The sequence below is a fragment of the Hyperolius riggenbachi genome, chromosome 8, assembly GCF_040937935.1.
Source record: "Hyperolius riggenbachi isolate aHypRig1 chromosome 8, aHypRig1.pri, whole genome shotgun sequence".
Taxonomy (NCBI): Eukaryota; Metazoa; Chordata; class Amphibia; order Anura; family Hyperoliidae; genus Hyperolius; species Hyperolius riggenbachi.
The window spans coordinates 298567265-298590225 of NC_090653.1; the positions used below are offsets into that span (position 1 = coordinate 298567265).

The window sequence follows — 22961 nt, forward strand, 5'->3', positions numbered from 1 at the left end:
GGAAAAATCGGTGATAACTCAGTGGTGAAAAGGTTATCACGCCTAAAGTCTTTTAGGCGTGATAACTGGGTTATCACCGCTTTGTGAATCGAGGCCCTTGGGCCTGATTCACAAAGCGGTGCTAACAGTTAGCACGCTGGTGAAAAGCCCTTTATCATGCCTAAACTCAGTTTAGGCATGATAAGTTTAGGGGCTCGATTCACCAAGCGGTGCTAACCCAGTTATCACGCCTAAAGGACTTTAGGCGTGATGACCTCTTCACCACTGAGTTAGCACCGTTTTTGGCTGCACTTCGCGCGAAGTTATCGCGCGCAAAGTTTTGCGCGCGCACCCGCACAGGCGCGCGCGCAAAGTCCCATAGGGTTTAATGGGCGCATCGCGCGAAGTGAGGGGCGCTTCGCGCGCACGCACGCGGGAGCGCGCGCAAAACTTTACGCGTGGAAACTTCGCGCGAAGCCCTTCTTATCATGCCTAAAGTGACTTTAGGCGTGAAGAGGGCCTTTTCACCACGGTGCTAACACTTTGCACCGCTTGGTAAATCGAGCCCTAGGTGTGATAAGTTTAGGTGTGATAAGTTTAGGTGTGATAAGTTTAGGCATGATAAGTTTAGGCGTGATAAGTTTAGGCATGATAAGTTTAGGCGTGATAAGTTTGAGCGCCAACTACGTTAGCACCGCAGTGCACAGCTGATCAAAAGTTTTACGCTAGCAAAGTCTGGTGCAATTCGTATAACGTTTAATGGCGCTGCTTTGCATGCGGGACTTTGCAAGCGATCTAAACTTATCTAAACTTATCATGCCTAAACTTATCACACCTAAACTTATCACACCTAAACTTATCACACCTAAACTTATCATGCCTAAACTTATCACACCTAAACTTATCACACCTAAACTTATCATGCCTAAACTGGCTTTTCACCAGCGTGGTGCAAAGGTTATCATGCCTAAAGTCTTTTAGGCATGCTAACTGGGTTAGCACCGCTTTGTGAATCGAGCCCTTTAGGCGTGATAACCATTGCACCATGCTGGTGAAAAGCCAGTTTAGGCGTGATAAGTTTAGGTGTGATAAGTTTAGGTGTGATAAGTTTAGGCATGCTAAGTTTAGATAAGTTTAGATCGCTTGCAAAGTCCCGCACGCAAAGCAGCGCCATTAAACTTTATACAAAGTGCACCAGTCTTTGCTAGCGTAAAACTTTTGATCAGCTGTGCACTGCGGTGCTAACGCAGTTGGCGCTTAAACTTAGCATGCCTAAACTTATCACACCTAAACTTATCATGCCTAAACTTATCACACCTAAACTTATCACTCCTAAACTTATCATGCCTAAACTGAGTTTAGGCATGATAAAGGGCTTTTCACCAGGGTGCTAACTGTTAGCACCGTTTTGTGAATCAAGCCCAAAGTCCCGCACGCAAAGCAGCACCATTAAACTCTATGCGAAGTGCACCAGACTTTGCTAGCGCAAAACTTTTGATCAGCTGTGCACTGCGGTGCTAACCCAGTTGGTGCTTAAACTTATCGGGCTCGATTCACAAAGCGGTGATAACCCAGTTATCACGCCTAAAAGACTTTAGGCGTGATGACCTTTTCACCACTGAGTTATCACCGATTTTTCCTGCTCTTCGCGCGAAGTTACCGCGCGTAAGCGCGTTCGCGCGTACGCGCGTGAGAGCGCGCGCAAAGTCCCATAGGGTTTAATGGGAGCTTCGCGCGAAGCGTCGGGTGTTGCGCGTGCGGCAACTTCGTGCGAGTTTCTTCTTATCATGCCTAAAGTGAGTTTAGGCGTGATAAGGGCCTTTTCACCACGGTGCTAACACTTTGCACCGCTTTGTGAATCGAGCCCATCATGCCTATACTTATCACACCTAAACTTAACATGCCTAAACTTATCACACCTAAACTTATCATGCCTAAACTGAGTTTAGGCATGATAAAGGGCTTTTTACCAGCATGCTAACTGTTAGCACCGCTTTGTGAATCAGGCCCAAGGTGTGATAACTTTGATAAGGTGTGATATCTTTGATAAGGTGTGATATTGTTGATAAGTTGTGATATCTTTGATAAGGTGTGATAACTTTGATGAGGTGTGATATCTTTGATAAGGTGTGATATCGTTGATAAGGTGTGATATCTTTGATAAGGTGTGATATCTTTGATAAGGTGTGATGTCGTTGATAAGTTGTGATATCTTTGATAAGGGGTGATAACTTTGATGAGGTGTGATATCTTTGATAAGTTGTGATATCGTTGATAAGGTGTGATATCTTTGATAAGGTGTGATAACTTTGATGAGGTGTGATATCGTTGATAAGGTGTGATATCTTTGATAAGGTGTGATATCGTTGATAAGGTGTGATATTGTTGATAAGGCATGATAACTTTGATAAGGTGTGATATCGTTGATAAGGTGTGATATCTTTGATAAGGGGCTCGATTCACAAAGCGGTGCAAAGTGTTAGCACCATGGTGAAAAGGCCCTTATCACGCCTAAAGTCACTTTAGGCATGATAAGAAGAAACTCGCGCGAAGTTGCCGCGCGTACGCGCGTACGCGCGTACGCGCGTAAGTGCGCGCGCAACACCTGACGCTTCGCGCGAAGCTCCCATTAAGCCCTATGGGACTTTGCGCGCGCTCTTACGCGCGTACGCGCGAACGCGCTTACGCGCGGTAACTTCGCGCGAAGAGCAGGAAAAATCGGTGATAACTCAGTGGTGAAAAGGTCATCACGCCTAAAGTCTTTTAGGCGTGATAACTGGGTTATCACCGCTTTGTGAATCGAGGCCAAGGTGTGATAACTGTGATAAGGTGTGATATCGTTGATAAGGTGTGACATCTTTGATGAGGTGTGATATCTTTGATAAGGTGTGATATCGTTGATAAGGTGTGATATCTTTGATAAGGTGTGATATCTTTGATAAGGTGTGATGTCGTTGATAAGTTGTGATATCTTTGATAAGGGGTGATAACTTTGATGAGGTGTGATATCTTTGATAAGTTGTGATATCGTTGATAAGGTGTGATATCTTTGATAAGGTGTGATAACTTTGATGAGGTGTGATATCGTTGATAAGGTGTGATATCTTTGATAAGGTGTGATATCGTTGATAAGGTGTGATATTGTTGATAAGGCATGATAACTTTGATAAGGTGTGATATCGTTGATAAGGTGTGATATCTTTGATAAGGTGTGATATCGTTGATAAGGTGTGATATTGTTGATAAGGCATGATAACTTTGATAAGGTGTGATATCGTTGATAAGGTGTGATATCTTTGATAAGGTGTGATATCGTTGATAAGGTGTGATATTGTTGATAAGGCATGATAACTTTGATAAGGTGTGATATCTTTGATAAGGTGTGATATCGTTGATAAGGTGTGATAACTTTGATAAGGGGCTCGATTCACAAAGCGGTGCTAACCCAGTTAAAAAACTTTGGGCTTGATTCAGAAAAAGGTGCTAAGTGTTAGCACGCCAGTGAAAAGCCACTTTGCATGTGCTAACATGCTTTGCACGTGCTAAGTAGTTAGCACATGCAAACTACTTAGCACCGTAGTTAGCACATGTAAACTACTTAGCACCGTAGTTAGCACATGTAAACTACTTAGCACCGTAGTTAGCACATGTAAACTACTTAGCACCGTAGTTAGCACATGTAAACTACTTAGCACCCTATTTTTTTTAAAAAAAATCAGTGTTTATTCAACAAAGAAAAGGAACATATGACAGAATATGCCGTGTAGCAGTGCGCCTCCTAACTTTTCCAACAGTAGCTTCAGCATCAATTATCACTGTGGAAGATGAGAGGTATTGTTAACAATAATATAATGATCGTCACATAATATATAGAGCTCAGATTGAATTTACATTTCCAAATATTCTATCTTTTACAAGATCATAATTAGCAAGGCCAGGGGTATCTAACCATGGAGCTTAGCACCCTAGTTAGCATGGTGCTAAGTAGTAGTTTACATGTGCTAACTACGGTGCTAAGTTTGCATGTGCTAACTACGGTGCTAAGTTTGCATGTGCTAACTACGGTGCTAAGTTTGCATGTGCTAACTACGGTGCTAAGTTTGCATGTGCTAACTACGGTGCTAAGTAGTTTGTATGTACTAACTACTTAGCACCCTAGTTAGCATGCCCAAAGCCTTTAGGCGTGCTAACTGGTTTAGCACCGTTTACTGAATCGAGCCCATTAGGCGTGATAACCATTGCACCACGCTGGTGAAAAGCCAGTTTAGGCGTGATACGTTTAGGCATGATAAGTTTAGGCATGCTAAGTTTAGATAAGTTTAGATAAGTTTAGATCGCGCGCAAAGTCCCACACGCAAAGCAGCGCCATTAAACTCTATGCGAAGTGCACCAGACTTTGCTAGCGCAAAACTTTTGATCAGCTGTGCACTGCAGTGCTAACCCAGTTGGTGCTTAAACTTATCACGCCTAGGGCTTGATTCACAAAGCGGTGCTAACAGTTAGCACGCTGGTGAAAAGCCCTTTATCATGCCTAAACTCTGTTTAGGCATGATAAGTTTAGGTGTGATAAGTTTAGGTGTGATAAGTTTAGGCATGCTAAGTTTAAGCACCAACTGCGTTAGCACCGCAGTGCACAGCTGATCAAAAGTTTTACGCTAGCAAAGACTGGTGCACTTTGTATAAAGTTTAATGGCGCTGCTTTGCGTGCGGGACTTTGCAAGCGATCTAAACTTATCTAAACTTAGCATGCCTAAACTTATCACACCTAAACTTATCACACCTAGGGCTCGATTCACCAAGCGGTGCAAAGTGTTAGCACCGTGGTGAAAAGGTCCTTATCACGCCTAAAGTCACTTTAGGCATGATAAGAAGAAACTCGCGCGAAGTTGCCGCGCGTACGCGCGTACGCGCGTACGCGCGTAAGTGCGCGCGCAACACCCGACGCTTCGCGCGAAGTTCCCATTAAGCCCTATGGGACTTTGCGCGAAGAGCAGGAAAAATCGGTGATAACTCAGTGGTGAAAAGGTCATCACGCCTAAAGTCTTTTAGGCGTGATAACTGGGTTATCACCGCTTTGTGAATCGAGGCCCTAAACTTATCACGCCTAAACTGGCTTTTCACCAGCATGGTGCAATGGTTATCATGCCTAAAGTCTCTAACTGGGTTAGCACCGCTTTGTGAATCGAGCCCTTAAACTTATCGGGCTCGATTCACCAAGCGGTGCAAAGTGTTAGCACCATGGTGAAAAGGCCCTTATCACGCCTAAAGTCACTTTAGGCATGATAAGAAGAAACTCGCGCGAAGTTGCCGCGCGCAAAGTTTTGCGCGCGCAACCGCGCGCGTGCGCGCGCAGCGTCCCCGCTTCGCGCGAAGCTCCCATTAAGCCCTATGGGACTTTGCGCGCGCTCTCACGCGCGAACGCGCGAACGCGCGTTCGCGCGGTAACTTCGCGCGAAGAGCAGGAAAAAGCGGTGATAACTCAGTGGTGAAAAGGTCATCACGCCTAAAGTCTTTTAGGCGTGATAACTGGGTTATCACCGCTTGGTGAATCGAGCCCATCACACCTAAACTTATCATGCCTAAACTTATCACACCTAAACTTATCACACCTAGGGCTCGATTCACAAAGCGGTGCTAACCCAGTTAGCATGCCTAAAAGACTTTAGGCATGATAACCATTGCACCATGCTGGTGAAAAGCCAGTTTAGGCGTGATAAGTTTAGGTGTGATAAGTTTAGGTGTGATAAGTTTAGGCATGCTAAGTTTAGATAAGTTTAGATCGCTTGCAAAGTCCCGCACGCAAAGCAGCGCCATTAAACTTTATACAAAGTGCACCAGTCTTTGCTAGCGTAAAACTTTTGATCAGCTGTGCACTGCGGTGCTAACGCAGTTGGCGCTTAAACTTAGCATGCCTAAACTTATCACACCTAAACTTATCACACCTAAACTTATCACACCTAAACTTATCACACCTAAACTTATCATGCCTAAACTGAGTTTAGGCATGATAAAGGGCTTTTCACCAGCGTGCTAACTGTTAGCACCGCTTTGTGAATCAGGCCCCTAGGGCCTGATTCACAAAGCGGTGCTAACAGTTAGCACCCTGGTGAAAAGCCCTTTATCATGCCTAAACTCAGTTTAGGCATGAAAAGTTTAGGTGTGATAAGTTTAGGTGTGATAAGTTTAGGCATGATAAGTTTAGGTGTGATAAGTTTAGGCATGATAAGTTTAAGCGCCAACTGCGTTAGCACCGCAGTGCACAGCTGATCAAAAGTTTTACGCTAGCAAAGTCTGGTGCACTTCGTATAAAGTTTAATGGTGCTGCTTTGCGTGCGGGACTTTGCAAGCGATCTAAACTTATCGAAACTTAGCATGCCTAAACTTATCACACCTAAACTTATCATGTCTAAACTTATCACACCTAAACTGGCTTTTCACCAGTGTGGTGCAATGGTTATCATGCCTAAAGTCTCTAACTGGGTTAGCACCGCTTTGTGAATCGAGCCCCTAGGGCTCGATTTACTAAGCGGTGCAAAGTGTTAGCACCGTGGTGAAAAGGCCCTCTTCACGCCTAAAGTCACTTTAGGCATGATAAGAAGGGCTTCGCGCGAAGTTTCCGCGCGTAAAGTTTTGCGCGCGCTCCCGCGTGCGTGCGCGCGAAGCGCCCCGCACTTCGCGCGATGCGCCCATTAAACCCTATGGGACTTTGCGCGCGCGCCTGTGCGGGTGCGCGCGCAAAACTTTACGCGCGATAACTTCGCGCGAAGTGCAGGCAAAAACGGTGCTAACTCAGTGGTGAAGAGGTCATCACGCCTAAAGTCCTTTAGGCGTGATAACTGGGTTAGCACCGCTTGGTGAATCGAGCCCCTAAACTTATCATGCCTAAACTGAGTTTAGGCGTGATAAAGGGCTTTTCACCAGGGTGCTAACTGTTAGCACCGCTTTGTGAATCAGGCCCAAGGGGCTTGATTCACAAAGCGGTGATAACCCAGTTATCACGCCTAAAAGACTTTAGGCGTGATGACCTTTTCACCACTGAGTTATCACCGATTTTTCCTGCTCTTCGCGCGAAGTTACCGCGCGTACGCGCGTTCGCGCGTGAGAGCGCGCGCAAAGTCCCATAGGGCTTAATAGGAGCTTCGCGCGAAGCGGGGGCCGCTGCGCGCGCGCGTGAGCGGTTGCGCGCGCAAAACTTTGCGCGCGGTAACTTCGCGCGAGTTTCTTCTTATCATGCCTAAAGTGACTTTAGGCGTGATAAGGGCCTTTTCACCATGGTGCTAACACTTTGCACCGCTTGGTGAATCGAGCCCAAGGTGTGATATCTCTGATAAGGTGTGATATCTCTGATAAGGTGTGATATTTTTGATAAGGGGCTTGATTCACAAAGCAGTGCTAACTGTTAGCACGCCTGTGAAAACCCCCTTAGCACGTCTAAACAAGCTTTTCGCGCATAAAACTTTACGCGCGCAAAACTTTATGCGCGTACTGCACAGAGCGCAGGGCGCACCCCACAAAATGCCCATTAAAGCCTAAGGGACTTAGCGCGCGTAAAAACTTTGCGCGCGTAAAACTTTACGCGCGCAAACTTTGCGCGCGATCTGATTGAGAAATCCGGTGCTAACCTACTTAGCACCCTGGTTAGCGCGTCTAAAGAGTTTAGACGTGCTAAGTAGGTTAGCACCGCTTTGTGAATCAAGCCCAAGGTGTGATATCGTTAATAAGGTGTGATATTTGAGTTATCACAGTTTAGTGAATCAAGCCCCATGTGTGTCAGTATGTGTGAAATCCTGCACCTTTTATCACAGAAGCGAATGTAACTGATAGAGAAAATGCCTGCAGTTTTATCTGCATGGGGAAAACACATTCTAGTGTGCACTAAACCAACTGAATAACACTGATTCTCAGTTTACCTGTGCAGAAAGCGATTGGGGGGGGGGGGCATCCAAAGTTTGGCAGGTGGGCTCGTCAATTCTAGTTATACCCCTGCGCATGTGATTGTAAAATCGCAGCATAGCCGGCATAATACAGGCCCTGACTAGTAAGAATCTTTGTCATAACTGGTTGAGCTTCAGATTCCAGTGTGTGTCCGGAACAATCGTATCTCTGATAAAGTCATCACTCACAGAACATTCTTCCCCTCCGCTGTACAATGTGCGGAGTCAGAGGAAGCGATTAGCATCTGGATTCCTTCCTTTCACTCACATTCAGCGATGTGTGTCCAGGTTACCCGCTATGAGAAACCGCAGCTCATCTTCTGGGCGTCGCTAAACCAACGCTGGTGGGCGGTACCAACCCTGCGGTAAGATTGTGCCCCGTGCACAGTGAAAGTGGGATGGGGTGGGTTGCAGGCTGGATAGACTAAATGCATACACACATCCAATTTGAATTGGCCAATTTTACCACCTCCATGTAGTATGAGGGTTTACCTAAACAATCTGTTCATAGTATTCAAAATCTGTTGGCCAATCCATATTGGAGGTGTGTACCAGGCTTTAGGTTGCATACACACATCCGTTTTTGGTTGGCCAATCAATGACAAATGTTACCACCGGCGTAGTATGAGGGTTAACCGATTGTGAATACTATGAGCACCTCCATCGCTTCTGATCATGTGCTGATAAGTATTTTATCTCTCTGCTGTTTTATATTGCCTTAGGGCCTATTCGCACTAAGGGCGCTTCTGGCTTTTTTCAAGCGCTGGCGATTTTCAAAATCCCCCTAGAAGCGCTTGTGCAATGATTCCCTATGAGAGTGTTCACATATGAGCGGTTCGATTGCGATCCGCTCACCAAAGCGCTGCCTGTACCATTTTCAGGGTGCTTTGCCTCAATGGCAGGTATAGGGAAATCGCAATCAAGCGTTTTGTATAGCGATTTCCCCAGCAATTTCATGAATAAATACATTGGGCTTGATTCACAAAGCGGTGCTAACTGTTAGCACGCCTGTGAAAACCCCCTTAGCACGTCTAAACCAGCTTTTCGCGCGCAAAACTTTATGCGTGTAAAACTTTACGCGCACACTGCACAGAGCGCAGGGCGCTCCGTGCGAAGTGCCCATTAAAGCCTATAGGACTTTGCACGTGTAAAACTTTGCGCACAATCTGATTGAGAAATCCGGTGCTAACCTACTCAACACCCTGGTTAGCACGTCTAAAGACTTTAGACGTGCTACGTAGGTTAGCACCGCTTTGTGAATCAAGCCCATTGTATTTATACATTTCCGGGTGACAGATTTGCGATTTATGATGTGAACAAGGCCTTACAAGTTTTTGTTAAGAAGTTGGACGTTTTTAGGCAGCGTTTCTGAGCATTCTGCTCCTGGACATCACTTCTGTTTTGCATGACTTTATTAGGTACACCTTGCAGTGCTGGTTTGGACCCCGTTTTGTCTTCAGAACCACCCTAATTCTTCATGGCATGGATGCAGCAAGGTGTTGGAAATATTCCTGAGATTTCGCTCCATACTGACATGTCGGCTGCTGCAGATTTGTCGACTGCACATGCGTGATTCAAATCTCCCGTTCCACCACATCCCGGAGCTGCTCTACTGGGTGAGATCTGGAGACCGGAGGCCATTGTAGCGCAGGGACCTCCGTGTCATGTTCAGGGAATCAGAGTGAGCTGAGCTGCTCTACTGGATGAGATCTGGAGACCGGAGGCCATTGTAGCGCAGGAACCTGCATGTCATGTTCAGGGAATCAGAGTGAGCTGAGCTGCTCTACTGGGTGAGATCTGGAGACCGGAGGCCATTGTAGCGCAGGGACCTCCGTGTCATGTTCAGGGAATCAGAGTGAGCTGAGCTGTGTGACATTATCCTGCTGGAAGACGGGTATATGGCATCATACAGGGGTGGACATGCTAAGCGACAATACTCTGTGCTGTTTAAACAATACTCACCTGGTACTGAGGGGCCAAAGTGTGCCCAGAATATGCCCCTCCCACCATTACACCCCCACCAGCCTGAACTAGTGACATTAGAAAGGATACTTTCATGTTGTTTACGCCAAATTCTGACCCCTCGATCTGTATGTTGCACTCACCAGACTAGGCAACATATTCTGTATCTTGCATTGTCCAGTTTTGGTTGAACCTGTGCAAACAGTAGCCTCCACTTCTTCTTCCATCATCTCTCATCTGCTGATGTCACCACCCTGGGGGTGGAGTTCCAACCCCTCAATCATGAACTATTGACCTTTTTTTTATCTATCCCCTGCACTCAGAAGTTATATTCTGACAGGCAAGAGTTTTATGCGACTGCTACCCTATAGTCCACTAGGTCTGACTAGAGAAACTGTCATTTACATACCTTAATTCTTAACCCTTACAGTGAGAAAAGAAACACAGCCTAGTTATTGGTATGCTTGGCACTATACGTCACCTCAGGCAGTAACTGTATAATTATATATGCACAGCTATAGATAATCAGGATATTTCCCACTTACTTGATATATCTCTTCTCTTCATCTCTCAGAATTCTCCCCACAGACAGCTTCCCAGGTATCTCCACAGACTGCTCGCCCTCCACACAACCGTACAACTTATTATTTACTACTCCGTTTAGGAGCGGTTTGGTGTCCATGGTGCAGCCAGAGAGCAGTGTCACTGGATACAGCCAAAGTGCAGTGTGTACCCAGAGAGCAGTGTCACTGGATACAGCCAAAGTGCAGTGTGTACCCAGAGAGCAGTGTCACTGGATACAGCCAAAGTGCAGTGTGTACCCGGAGAGCAGTGACACTGGATACAGCCAAAGTGCAGTGTGTACCCAGAGAGCAGTGTCACTGGATACAGCCAGAGAGCAGTGTCACTGGATACAGCCAAAGTGCAGTGTGTACCCAGAGAGCAGTGTCACTGGATGCAACAGGAGAGCAGTGACACTGGATGCAACAGGAGAGCAGTGGCACTGGATGTAGAGCAGAGTCACTGGATGTAGAGCAGAGTCACTGGATGTAGAGCAGAGTCACTGGATGCAGCAGGAGAGCACTGTCACTGGATGTAGTGGATGCAACTGAAGAGGTGTGTTGCTGAGCAGTGTCACTGGATGCAGCAGGAGAGAAGCAGTGGCACTGGATGTAGTTGGAGAGCAGAGTCACTGGATGTAGAGCAGAGTCACTGGATGCAGCAGGAGAGCACTGTCACTGGATGTAGTAGATGCAGCTGGAGAGGTGTGTTGCTGAGCAGTGTCACTGGATGTAGTGGATGCAGCTGGAGAGGTGTGTTGCTGAGCAGTGTCGCTGGATGTAGTGGATGCAGCTGGAGAGGTGTGTTGCTGAGCAGTGTCACTGGATGTAGTAGATGCAGCTGGAGAGGTGTGTTGCTGAGCAGTGTCACTGGATGTAGTGGATGCAGCTGGAGAGGTGTGTTGCTGAGCAGTGTCGCTGGATGTAGTGGATGCAGCTGGAGAGGTGTGTTGCTGAGCAGTGTCGCTGGATGTAGTGGATGCAGCTGGAGAGGTGTGTTGCTGAGCAGTGTCACTGGATGTAGTGGATGCAGCTGGAGAGGTGTGTTGCTGAGCAGTGTCGCTGGATGTAGTGGATGCAGCTGGAGAGGTGTGTTGCTGAGCAGTGTCGCTGGATGTAGTGGATGCAGCTGGAGAGGTGTGTTGCTGAGCAGTGTCACTGGATGTAGTGGATGCAGCTGGAGAGGTGTGTTGCTGAGCAGTGTCACTGGATGTAGTGGATGCAGCTGGAGAGGTGTGTTGCTGAGCAGTGTCACTGGATGTAGTGGATGCAGCTGGAGAGGTGTGTTGCTGAGCAGTGTCGCTGGATGTAGTTGGAGAGCAGTGTCGCTGGATATAGTGGATGCAGCTGGAGAGGTGGGTTGCTGAGCAGTGTCACTGGATTTAGAGCAGAGTCACTGGATGCAGCTGGAGAGGTGTGTTGCTGAGCAGTGTCAGTGTGCAGACTGTCGCTCCATCCTCCTGCAGATATGATGATGAAGGGGAAGTAGTGAGAGTTCTGCTCTCTGTAGGGACATTCCCAGCACTAAGGAGGAGGGGGGGGGGAGGGGGGGTTGTGTAATATAGGATGCCCAGCACAGGATGCTGATGCCTATACTGCTTGCTGAGGGTGGGATCCGGCTATGGAATCCCCCAGGCCGGGCTTTCCCTGTACACATTTATGTCTGGCCAATTTACATGCAAGGAAGACCCGAGAAAAAGTGGGTATCTTTAGGATAGTGCAAATACTGACACCAATAAATGTGAAAAATCTAAATAAAATAATTCAAAAGAGTAAATGGGACAGGTGGGGGGAGGGGAAAATATAATCTAACGTTTAATTATTTCTAAGCTTTGCTTACAAAGCGAAACGACGAGCGACTGTCGGTGGTTCCTGACACGCGTTTCGTTGCTGAAAACTGCCGCTTCCTCAGGAGCCAACGAGACCGATCAGAAGGAAGTAAAGATTCAAATGTGCTGATGACAGGAGATGATTGGCTGTGGGCATCCATTCAACATGGGGGGTCGGTGGGATTCAAGTATAAATCGGAAACTCGACCCAAAATAGCAAGCGACATACGTGGGCGCTGCCAGCAGTGCCAGAACATGGTATCTGCCCTCAGTGATTTATAGTTATAAGCCAATGGGGGGGGGGTAGTTCTCAAATGTCACTTTAATCATAAGATGTATTTATACAGCGGAAGAGAGGGGCGGAAGGAATGGAATCTGGAAGAACGATTGCTGGCTGGAATGGAGTACTACATCACAATACATGTTCACGCGTTACAGACAACAAGGGCCGGTTCTCACCTGCGATTACAATCACTGAGCGATATCGATTTTGTGTCACAACTTTGCACCGATTTTTTGCCACTTGCAATTCACATTCAGGGAACGAGAATCCCTCCAACAATGCTACATGCAGCGCGGTCGCCATTTATACGAATTGCGAACGCTGCTGTGAGAACGGTCCCCTAGGGATACATTGTACACAGTGCTTTACTGATCGCTGCAGAAAAGCGTTAGTGTGAATGAGGCCTAATGGGAATGGCACTTTGTTCTGCTTCTAGAGCAATGCTAGTAAATCTAACCTTTGTCCTGCTGCTGCCGACATCCTTCTCTTTTTCTCTATTAAAATCACCTCCTTACATTCTCCTAATTCATGATTTCTCAAGATTCTCTCCCCTTCTCTGGAACTCCTTCATAAACACACTTGTGACTCCCCAACCCTGAAAAATAACCACACCATCAACATGTACATCTATTATTTATTTATTTATTGTATTTATAAATCGCCAACATATTACGCAGCGCTGGACATTAGTTTAGGTTACAGACAATATTTAGGGCTGACATACAGCAGTACGACAATACAGGAATACATGCAAATGAAGGAATATCCTGCTGCACCAGGCCTGAGAGACATCTGGAAAGACTGTTACTAAAACTTTCAGAAAAGCATGTGCTAGCAACTCGTTGCTATTGGCAACAAGCTGTTATCCGGGCAGCACGGTGGCATAGTGGTTAGCGCTCTTGCCTTGCAGCGCTGGGTCCCTGATTAGAATCCCAGCCAGGTCAACATCTACAAGGAGTTTGTATGTTCTCTTCGTGTCTGTGTGGGTTTCCTCCGGGTACTCCGGTTTCCTCCCACGTCCCAAAAACATACAGATAGGTTAATTGGCTCCCCCCTAAATTGGCCCTAAACTGCAACACTACACAATACATATATAGACATGTGACTATGGTAGGGAATTAGATTGTGAGCTCCTCTGAGGGACAGTTAGTGACAAGACGATATACTCTGTACATCGCTGCGGAAGATGTTGGCACTATATAAATACTAAATAATAATAATCCCAAACATACATCAAGATCTATTCCATATGGTGAGATGATTAGAGCAGCCAGAAACTGCTCTGATCCTGAAATGCTGCAGAACGAACTTAACCTATTTTGGTTCCTGGACGTAGAAACTACGTCCAGGAACCATGCGCGCGCGTGCACGTGCGCTCCCGGCCCGGATTCATCAGCCAGGCAATCAGTAAATCGGGCTATGGTGCCCGATCACTGATTCCTCTCCCCCGCTGAAAAAGCGACATCTTCTCTCGGAAGCTGCGCTTTTTCTGGCTGTTACCTCCCCCATGCGTCCCTCTAAGCGTATGTTATGCTTAGAGTGACGTCATGTAAACAAACTCATGACCGCCATCTTGTAGCCAAAAAGTAATACTACAACTAAAAGTAAAAAAAAATGAAAATCAACACACATTTACATTATAAACCTATTGTTTACCTCCCACCCTCCCAAAACTACCCAAATAAAATATGTTTAACCACTTTACCCCCGCGCGTATGTATTTCTCCGCCCCTTTTTCCATCCTTTAACAACCAGGGACGGAGAAATACGTACTTTCCGCGTTCCTGACGCTGTCCGCGCTCCCGCTCGTAAACACGCCGCCCGCCGCTAGTAAACACGCCGCCGCCCGCTCGCCCAGAGATCAATGAACGGGAAAATCCATTCCCGTTCGTTGATCTAAGCCCCACAATGATCCGCTGCTCTCCTATGGGCAGCGCGATCATTGTGAGAAAAAACTCACATGTCCAGCCTCCTTCTACTTCCTCCAAGCTTCCGGAAGGAAGCTTGGAGGTCGCATTAAAACAAAAAGTTACTGTGGCCATCTTGTGGCCAAATAGTAAACTACACCCTACACATTTTTCACATACAAATAAATGACTTTTACACATAAAATTAACTCATTACCTCCCACACTCCCCAGTTTTTTTTTTTTTGTAATTAAAAAAAAAAATAAAAAATGTACAATTAAAAAAAATACATAAATAGTTACCTTAGGGACTGAACTTTTTAAATATTTATGTCAAGAGGGTATAACACTGTTACTTTATAAACTATGGGCTTGTAATTAGGGATGGACGCAAAAATGAAAAAAATGCACCTTTATTTCCAAATAAAATATTGGCGCCAAACATTGTGATAGGGACATAATTTAAATGGTTTTATAACCGGGACAAAAGGGCAAATACATTTCATGGGTTTTAATTACAGTAGCCTGCATTATTTAAAAACTATAATGGCCGAAAACTGAAAAATAATTATTTTTTTCCCCACATTTTTCCTATTTTCCCATTAAAACACATTTAGAAAAAAATAATTCTTGGCATAATGTCCCACCTAAAGAAAGCCTAATTGGTGGCGGAAAAAACAAGATATAGTTCATTTCATTGCGATAAGTAATGATAAAGTTATAGACGAATGAATGGAAGGAGCGCTGAAAGGTGAAAATTGCTCTGGTGCTCAGGGGGTAAAACCCCTCAGTGGTGAAGTGGTTAAAATAAAAAAAAACATTACAATAAAAAAAAAAACATGTAAATATTTACCTAAGGGTCTAAACTTTTTAAATATCAATGTAAAGATGAAATATTTCTATACTTTTTTTTATTTTAAACTTGTAAATAGTGATAGATGGAAAGCGGAAAAAATGTACCTTTATTTCCAAATGAAATATTGTCGCCATACATTGTGATAGGGACATAATTTTAACGGTGTAATAACCGGGACATATGGGCAAATACAATACGTGAGTTTTAATTATGGAGGCATGTATTATTTTAAACATATAATGGCTGAATACTGAGAGATAATCAATTTTTTCCGTTTTTTTCTTATTCTTCCTGTTAAAATGCATTCAGAGTAAAGTGGCTCTTAGCAAAATGTACCCCCACAAACACTGGTCCACATGACAGCCCAGGGGCCCCAGGTCTCTCTCACTCACTGGGGCCCCCAAACCACCATGCGACACCTAGAGGGAAGTGCGGGCAAGCCCTGGACCTCTCACCTCCAGGGAACTCACCCCACCACCTCTAAACTGAATGCCAACTGCAACAAACACAATTGCTAACTTCCAGTCAGAGCAATATCCTGCCTCTATCTGGCCAGCAGACGCTAGTCAGCCAATCAGGTGCACTGTCATACACCCTTTGCCTGCTGTACCATACCTAGCAGGAATTACATAGATTAGCATTCAGGTGGGAGGCTTCGGTTGGACGCAATCGTGAATTGCGTCGTTTACAGGGACGCCCCGTGTAGGCACATCTCCCACATGGTCCCCTCCCTAACCACTCACCTGTCAACCGCATCCTAGAAGCTGCAAAAAATAAATTTAAAATCACAAACACTGGTCCACATGACAGCCCAGGGGCCCCAGGTCTCTCTCGATTGCGTCCAACCGAAGCCTCCCACCTGAATGCTAATCTATGTAATTCCTGCTAGGTATGGTACAGCAGGCAAAGGGTGTATGACAGTGCACCTGATTGGTTGACTAGCGTCTGCTGGCCAGATAGAGGCAGGATATTGCTCTGACTGGAAGTTAGCAATTGTGTTTGTTGCAGTTGGCATTCAGTTTAGAGGTGGTGGGGTGAGTTCCCTGGAGGTGAGAGGTCCAGGGCTTGCCCGCACTTCCCTCTAGGTGTCGCATGGTGGTTTGGGGGCCCCAGTGAGTGAGAGAGACCTGGGGCCCCTGGGCTGTCATGTGGACCAGTGTTTGTGATTTTAAATTTATTTTTTGCAGCTTCTAGGATGCGGTTGACAGGTGAGTGGTTAGGGAGGGGACCGTGTGGGAGATGTGCCTACACGGGGCGTCCCTGTAAACGACGCAATTCACGATTGCGTCCAACCGAAGCCTCCCACCTGAATGCTAATCTATGTAATTCCTGCTAGGTATGGTACAGCAGGCAAAGGGTGTATGACAGTGCACCTGATTGGCTGACTAGCGTCTGCTGGCCAGATAGAGGCAGGATATTGCTCTGACTGGAAGTTAGCAATTGTGTTTGTTGCAGTTGGCATTCAGTTTAGAGGTGGTGGGGTGAGTTCCCTGGAGGTGAGAGGTCCAGGGCTTGCCCGCACTTCCCTCTAGGTGTCGCATGGTGGTTTGGGGGCCCCAGTGAGTGAGAGAGACCTGGGGCCCCTGGGCTGTCATGTGGACCAGTGTTTGTGATTTTAAATTTATTTTCTGCAGCTTCTAGGATGCGGTTGACAGGTGAGTGGTTAGGGAGGGGACCGTGTGGGAGATGTGCCTACATGGGGCGTCCCTGTAAACGACGCAATTCACGATTGCGTCCAACCGAAGCCTCCCACCTGAATGCTAATCTATGTAATTCCTGCTAGGTATGGTACAGCAGGCAAAGGGTGTATGACAGTGCACCTGATTGGCTGACTAGCGTCAAAATGTACCCCCCAAAGAAAGCCTAATTGGTGGCGGAAAAAACAAGATATAGATCAGTTCATTGTGATAAGTAGTGATAAAGTTATAGGCTAATCAATGGGAGGTGAACATTGCTCAAGTGAAAACGACGGAACACGAATGGGTTAAGCTAGTCCAGTCTAGACTTACAGATCGAGGTTATTCGCGAGACTCAATAGAGAAGGCCAAGGGAACCAGCAGGAACAGGCAACAGAACAAAGTTTTGTCATCTCCTAAAGCTTAGAATACGACTAGATTATTACATTATCCTCGCTCTGGGCACCAGTCTTTCACCTAGCTTATTTTGCAGTAAAGAAAAACAAACCTTCACCTGGTTAACGTATAAAGGGTCGTACAAGTGTGGTTACAATACTTCGCTATTGCAATGTTCATAGTCAGACACGGGAGGTCAATTCTTTTTCTAGACATACTAGCCATGACATCAGACAGTATATCAACTGTCAAACTAATAATGTGGTCTGTTTGATCACGTGCGTGACCTGTAGGATGCAATATGTGGGTTGTACCACCCGACCATTACGCCAAAGAATCTCTGAACATCAGAATGGTGCGAGGAGATGTATTAATAACAGTGCCTACATTACTCACGTTTCCAGTGTGTCTAAACATTTTCTGTATACTCATTCAGGTAATATGTCTGGTTTCAGGTTCCAGGGTGTAGAAAGGATATCACGTGCTTTAACCTTCCTGGCGGTAACGGGGTAAGCCGCGCAGGAGGTTTTCTCCGGCCCTGCTCGGCCGATTTTCTTACTTTTTTTTTGCTGGACGCAGCTAGCACTTTGCTAGCTGAGCCAGCACACTGATCGCCACCGCCCTGCGCCCGATCGCCGATATCTGTTGCGGCGCGCGGCCCCCCCCCCAGACCCCGTGCGCTGCCTGGCCAATCAGTGCCAGGCTGCGCCGAGGGGTGGATCGGGACTCCCAATGACGTCACGACGTCGCTGACGTCGGTGACGTCATCCCGCCCCGTCGCCATGGCGACGGGGGAAGCCCTCCAGGAAATCCCGTTCTTTGAACGGGATTTCCTGATCGGAGATCGCCGAAGGCGATCGAAGAGGGCGGGGGGATGCCGCTGAGCAGCAGCTATCATGTAGCGAGCCCTGGGCTCGCTACATGATTTAAAAAACAAAAAAAACAAAAAAAAGCCTGCCGCGCTGCCTCCTGGCAGAATTTTTCATACCGCCAGGAGGATTAAGGGGAGGTGACCTATATAAGACTTTGGAGATTTGGAAATTGGGGACGCGTTCCACTTCAGGGCTAAATTCAAAGTTAGACTTAAATATGTTCTGTGATACATGAATTGGTGTGTCGTTGCCTGCGGCCTTCCCCTTGGTTCCTACTCGATCTTCGATCCCTTAATTCTAACCAGGGGCTGTGTGGAAACCAATAGGAACATCCATACACATTGTATGATATAATAAAATTTTTATTGCTGATCTGGTAGGTGGTTCATGTGACGCCGTCGATATGACATATAGAATGCATCATGGAGTCACAAACGCAAGTTTCTCTGCAAAACCACCAAAATGTTTTTGGTTTAAATCAACACTTTTGTTTTTTCTTACTCTCTGGCTCTGGTGGCAAACACTGCCTCTAATTACCTAGCTTCTCTCACCTATATGTGACAGCGGGTTTCCTGGCCTCATGGGACCCCCTAGAGAGTTTATCTGCCATCAATCTAGTTTTTGCCTGACAGAATCTAATAAAACTGAGCAAAGAGAGACAAGCGGGCTTCAGCTTTCACACCTCCACACAGAACAAGCAAATGCACAGATGTTATCAGGGTATCTCTGGAAGTAGCTGACCTACTGTGACCCAGGAATCCCCAATATCCATATTTCCTTTACATTTTCTTCATAATTCATGGCATAGCAACTCTCTATACCCATCAAATCTGCACAGGTTCTGGGATTCCGCAGGACGATGGTTCCGAGAGGTTTTCTTAACAATCGGACTCCCAGATCTAGCGTAAGACTGTTTTAAAATAACCCTCTAATACCCCAGGGGTCTGACCCCTCAAGTTTGATATCATTGTTATCGATAAATTCTAATCGACCTAAAAATGTTATTAGATTTAACATAACCTGTACGGTTTTGAAGATTAGCACACCTATCATGATTCAGGTATATTCCTGTGTCCATGAGGAGGGGCGGGCACACCTCCTGTTCCAAAGAGGTGTGTGATCCACGCCCCTAACTCCTCCTTGCTGAAGTGAGGGGTATAACTTAACGGGGCCCAGTTTGTCCAGGGTCCTTCACCTTTAATCTGACGTCGAATTAACATTAATCAACCAGCCCGCCAGGACAAAACCTCCATTTTGGACTTCCTCCAAAGACTTGCGATTGCCGCATGGACTACCAATAATGGTATTTGAACTGTATATTAAGACATTCTGTTTCTTTTCATCTCTATTCTCTTTCTATCAAACCAATCTGTTCTGCCGGACAGGTATATTTATCTGTGGGCTAAATTAGGCTGTGTATATGTAGTTTTAGAATAAAAACTAACGATTTTATCGTTCAGTCTTGTGCCTTTTCTGGTCATCTGATTGCTGCTATAACGAATCTGCCCTCTGAAGAGTCAGTCATACTACCGTATTGTTTTATTATTTACTTATAAATTGTTGATTTGCTAGCTAGGTTGTAAATAACAGTTTCTTCCATTTAGGAGTAGCTGGTTGGAGACTGTCTGGTCCATTTAACCAGACAGTGGTGGCAGTGAATTTACCCGATTTCCAGCGCGAAATCGATATTTTTAGTTTACCGATTGCATATACAATCGTGATTGTACATGTATGGGCACCTCCAACCAATCTTAACCGTTTACTACGCACACATAGTGAATTTGCCTCCAGCAGTCTCTAGTGCATGAGACCTGCATGGCAACAGTGGCCTAGTAATACGGGATTGGTGGATGTTTGTCCCATTACATATTGTCGGCAGCTGCGCGACCAATCTTTATTGTCAGTCTGTTCACCGTACTTCCTGCGTATGCTAACGGGAGCAGATTATACGGGATTGGCACGCTCTGTCACATTAACCTTGTTCCTCGGACGATCCAACAACCGGTCTTTGTTGTCCGTCTGCTCACCGTACTTCCTGCGTACGCTAACGGGAGCAGATTCGACGCGATCGCGGGGCTGGATTGTCACAGTTCATAATTCTATTAACTTTTGTATTCAGTTGGATGTATATGATATCTGGTGCAGTTTTTCTATGTGTTTTTATAGTCACATTGTGATGTTTCACTTTTATGTTTCAAGGGTGTTTATTGAAAAAAATTGGTCCACATGATATACAATAATAAAGAGGACTACAAACATGTTCCCCACTTGCCGGAAGTATCAAAAGGTAGCACATCATATGAAAGCAAAAGTAAACAACCATCTATAAATCAAACAATAGCTTATTAAAAGATAATGCCATTGATGGTTATTTCAAACACAGCTTCGCTATGGGGAGGATCGGGGCTGCGCATGAAGTCCATGACATCATGTCCGATCGTTGCCATGGCGACGACTGAAGCTAAACGGTGAAGCTGCGGCTCTCATGGGATCGCGGAGAGGTAAATATTGCCGGTGGCGATTGGGGGAATCAGAGCGGTGCCGGGGACTTGGGGGCCACGGTTGGCTAGCAAAGTGCTAGCTTAACCTCCTGCGGGCGTGGCCGCGGCAGCAGCCCCAGGACCGCCTAACACCGATTGACGCAAAGTTCTGGGGCCAGCTAATGCAGGAGATCGCGCACAGGCTGCGCGCATCTCCTGCTTGGGGGGCGGAGCTCCACCCCGGCCTTCAGTCTCCGAGCACCGCTCGGGAGACTGTTAGACGGCGATTGTACAGCGCTGCGATCAGCAGCAGCGCTGTACTGGGGACAGCCGCGTGACACGGCTGTCCCCCTGGGATACTGGAGAACAATCGGCTCTCATAGGCAGAAGCCTATGACAGCCGATCGCCATAATTGGCTGGCTGTGGGGAGGGAAGGAGGGAGGGAGGGAAGATAGTTAAAGAAACAGACTTTTTTTAAATTAAAAACACGAATAATAATATTTGTACACAAAAAAGTAAACATGGGGGAGCGATCAGACCCCACCAAAAGAGAGCTCTGCTGGTGGGGAGAAAAGGGGGAGGGGATAACTTGTGTGCTGTGTTGTGCGGCCCTGCAGCTTGGCCTTAAAGCTGCAGTGGCTCATTTTACTAAAAATGGTCTGGTCACTAGGGGGGGTTTAGCACTGCGGTCCTCAAGAGGTTAAGCATTTAGATCAAATTTTATTTAAAGAACATCCTCCAGCGGACGCAGCATCTGTACCTGCCAGGGAGGTTAATAGTGGAACAAAACAATATTAGATAATACCAGAGGACTTATGCTGGGAATACACGGTTCGTTTTTGCCTTCGTTTAAACCTTCGATTCGTTCGGTAAACGAATCGAGTGTTGAAAACGTATGTGAAAATAGTCATAATCTCATTATAGTTTCGATTAATAGACCCCAAAAACGAACGACTAGTGATCGAACATGTTTGATATTATCTCTCTTTATCCATCTAATCGAGCCATTGGTAGGCTTGATGGCTGTTCAGATCGATTATATATTCGTTTATGCTAGTCCGTCCCTGTAAAAAGGGATTTTCGTTTCGTTTCTTTGCAGCCTTCGATCATTGGAAAAACGAAACCATCAGAACCGAAAAAAAAAACCGAAACCGTGGGTGGTGATATTAACCGTATGACCGATTATTTCGGGATCGAAAAGGACAAAAGGCACAATCGAAATGAAGGTTTAAACGAAGGCAAAAACGAACCGTGTATTCCCAGCATAAAATGTGTGTAGGGGGTAGGAAAGGCCCTGATTATTTTACCAGGTTATCCAAGCATCCCAGATCTTGAAACAGTTGTCGACCCTATCCATTCATTTGGCTCTGATATTTTCAGAAAGCATAGTGTTATTTAAATCCTGGAATACCACATCTGACATGAGGAAAGGTTTCTTCCATTGGGAGGCCAGGTGTCTTTTAGCTTGAGCCCAATGAATTGTATTAATTTATGGGGTGCATATGGAAGAGACGTGGGTCTATTATCTAGTAATATGATGGTTGGATCTAAAGGAAGATTCAAACTGAGCATAAAGTTTATCTTGTTCAAGATATCAGACCAAAAAGCTTTCGCTTGGGGGCATTCCCACCAGATATGCCAAAAATTTCCAACCTGAAGGCAATTACGAAGACACATGTTCGACTGGGAAGAGTAAAAGAGGCTAAGCCTATCAGGAGTATAGTAAGTTCTATGAAGTAACTTCAGAGAGGTCTCGATGGAGGAACAGAACAGAGAGTTTCTTGTCAAAGTTGAACAACAATGGGCCCATTTACTTTCTGATATAGATATATTACAGTCTTGTTCCCAATCCAACTGAACTTTAAGTTTAGTGGAAGAAGTTGAGTGGGTAATTAGGGAGTATAGCTCAGATATCAGGCCTCAGTGGCGTAGCTAAGGAGCTGTGGGCCCCGATGCAAGTTTTACATGGGGCCCCCCCAAGCACTCTATACATAACAATTGATTTGGCGCACCAAAACCTGCCAAAGACAACCACAGAGTCAGAGTTGCAAGAAAGAGATGGGGAACAGTGTTTTAAGGATTACTACTATTCAAAGCATCTATAAAAGTGATTATAACCAGCACAGGACCAACAGAGAGCTAATACTGTGATGAAGGGTGGACCCTTCGGGGCCCCTCTGGCCCAAGGGCCCCGATGCGGTCGCTACCTCTGCACCCCCTATTGCTA

General features: G+C 46.0%; 1 protein-coding gene across 2 annotated transcripts in view; it reads right to left on the bottom strand.

The window, feature by feature from the left end:
* SLC2A6 (solute carrier family 2 member 6) overlaps positions 1-22961 on the bottom strand; it is a 290346-nt gene that overhangs the window by 50772 nt on the left and 216613 nt on the right. Inside the window, exon 1 of one of the 2 annotated variants that reach the window (XM_068249217.1) lies at positions 10421-11856. The exons of the other annotated variant lie outside the window; for it this stretch is intronic. Coding sequence (XP_068105318.1) covers positions 10421-10557 — 137 coding nt within the window. The 5' untranslated portion in view covers positions 10558-11856. Of the gene's footprint in view, positions 1-10420; positions 11857-22961 lie in introns of those variants that run through there. 2 annotated transcript variants of the gene reach the window in all.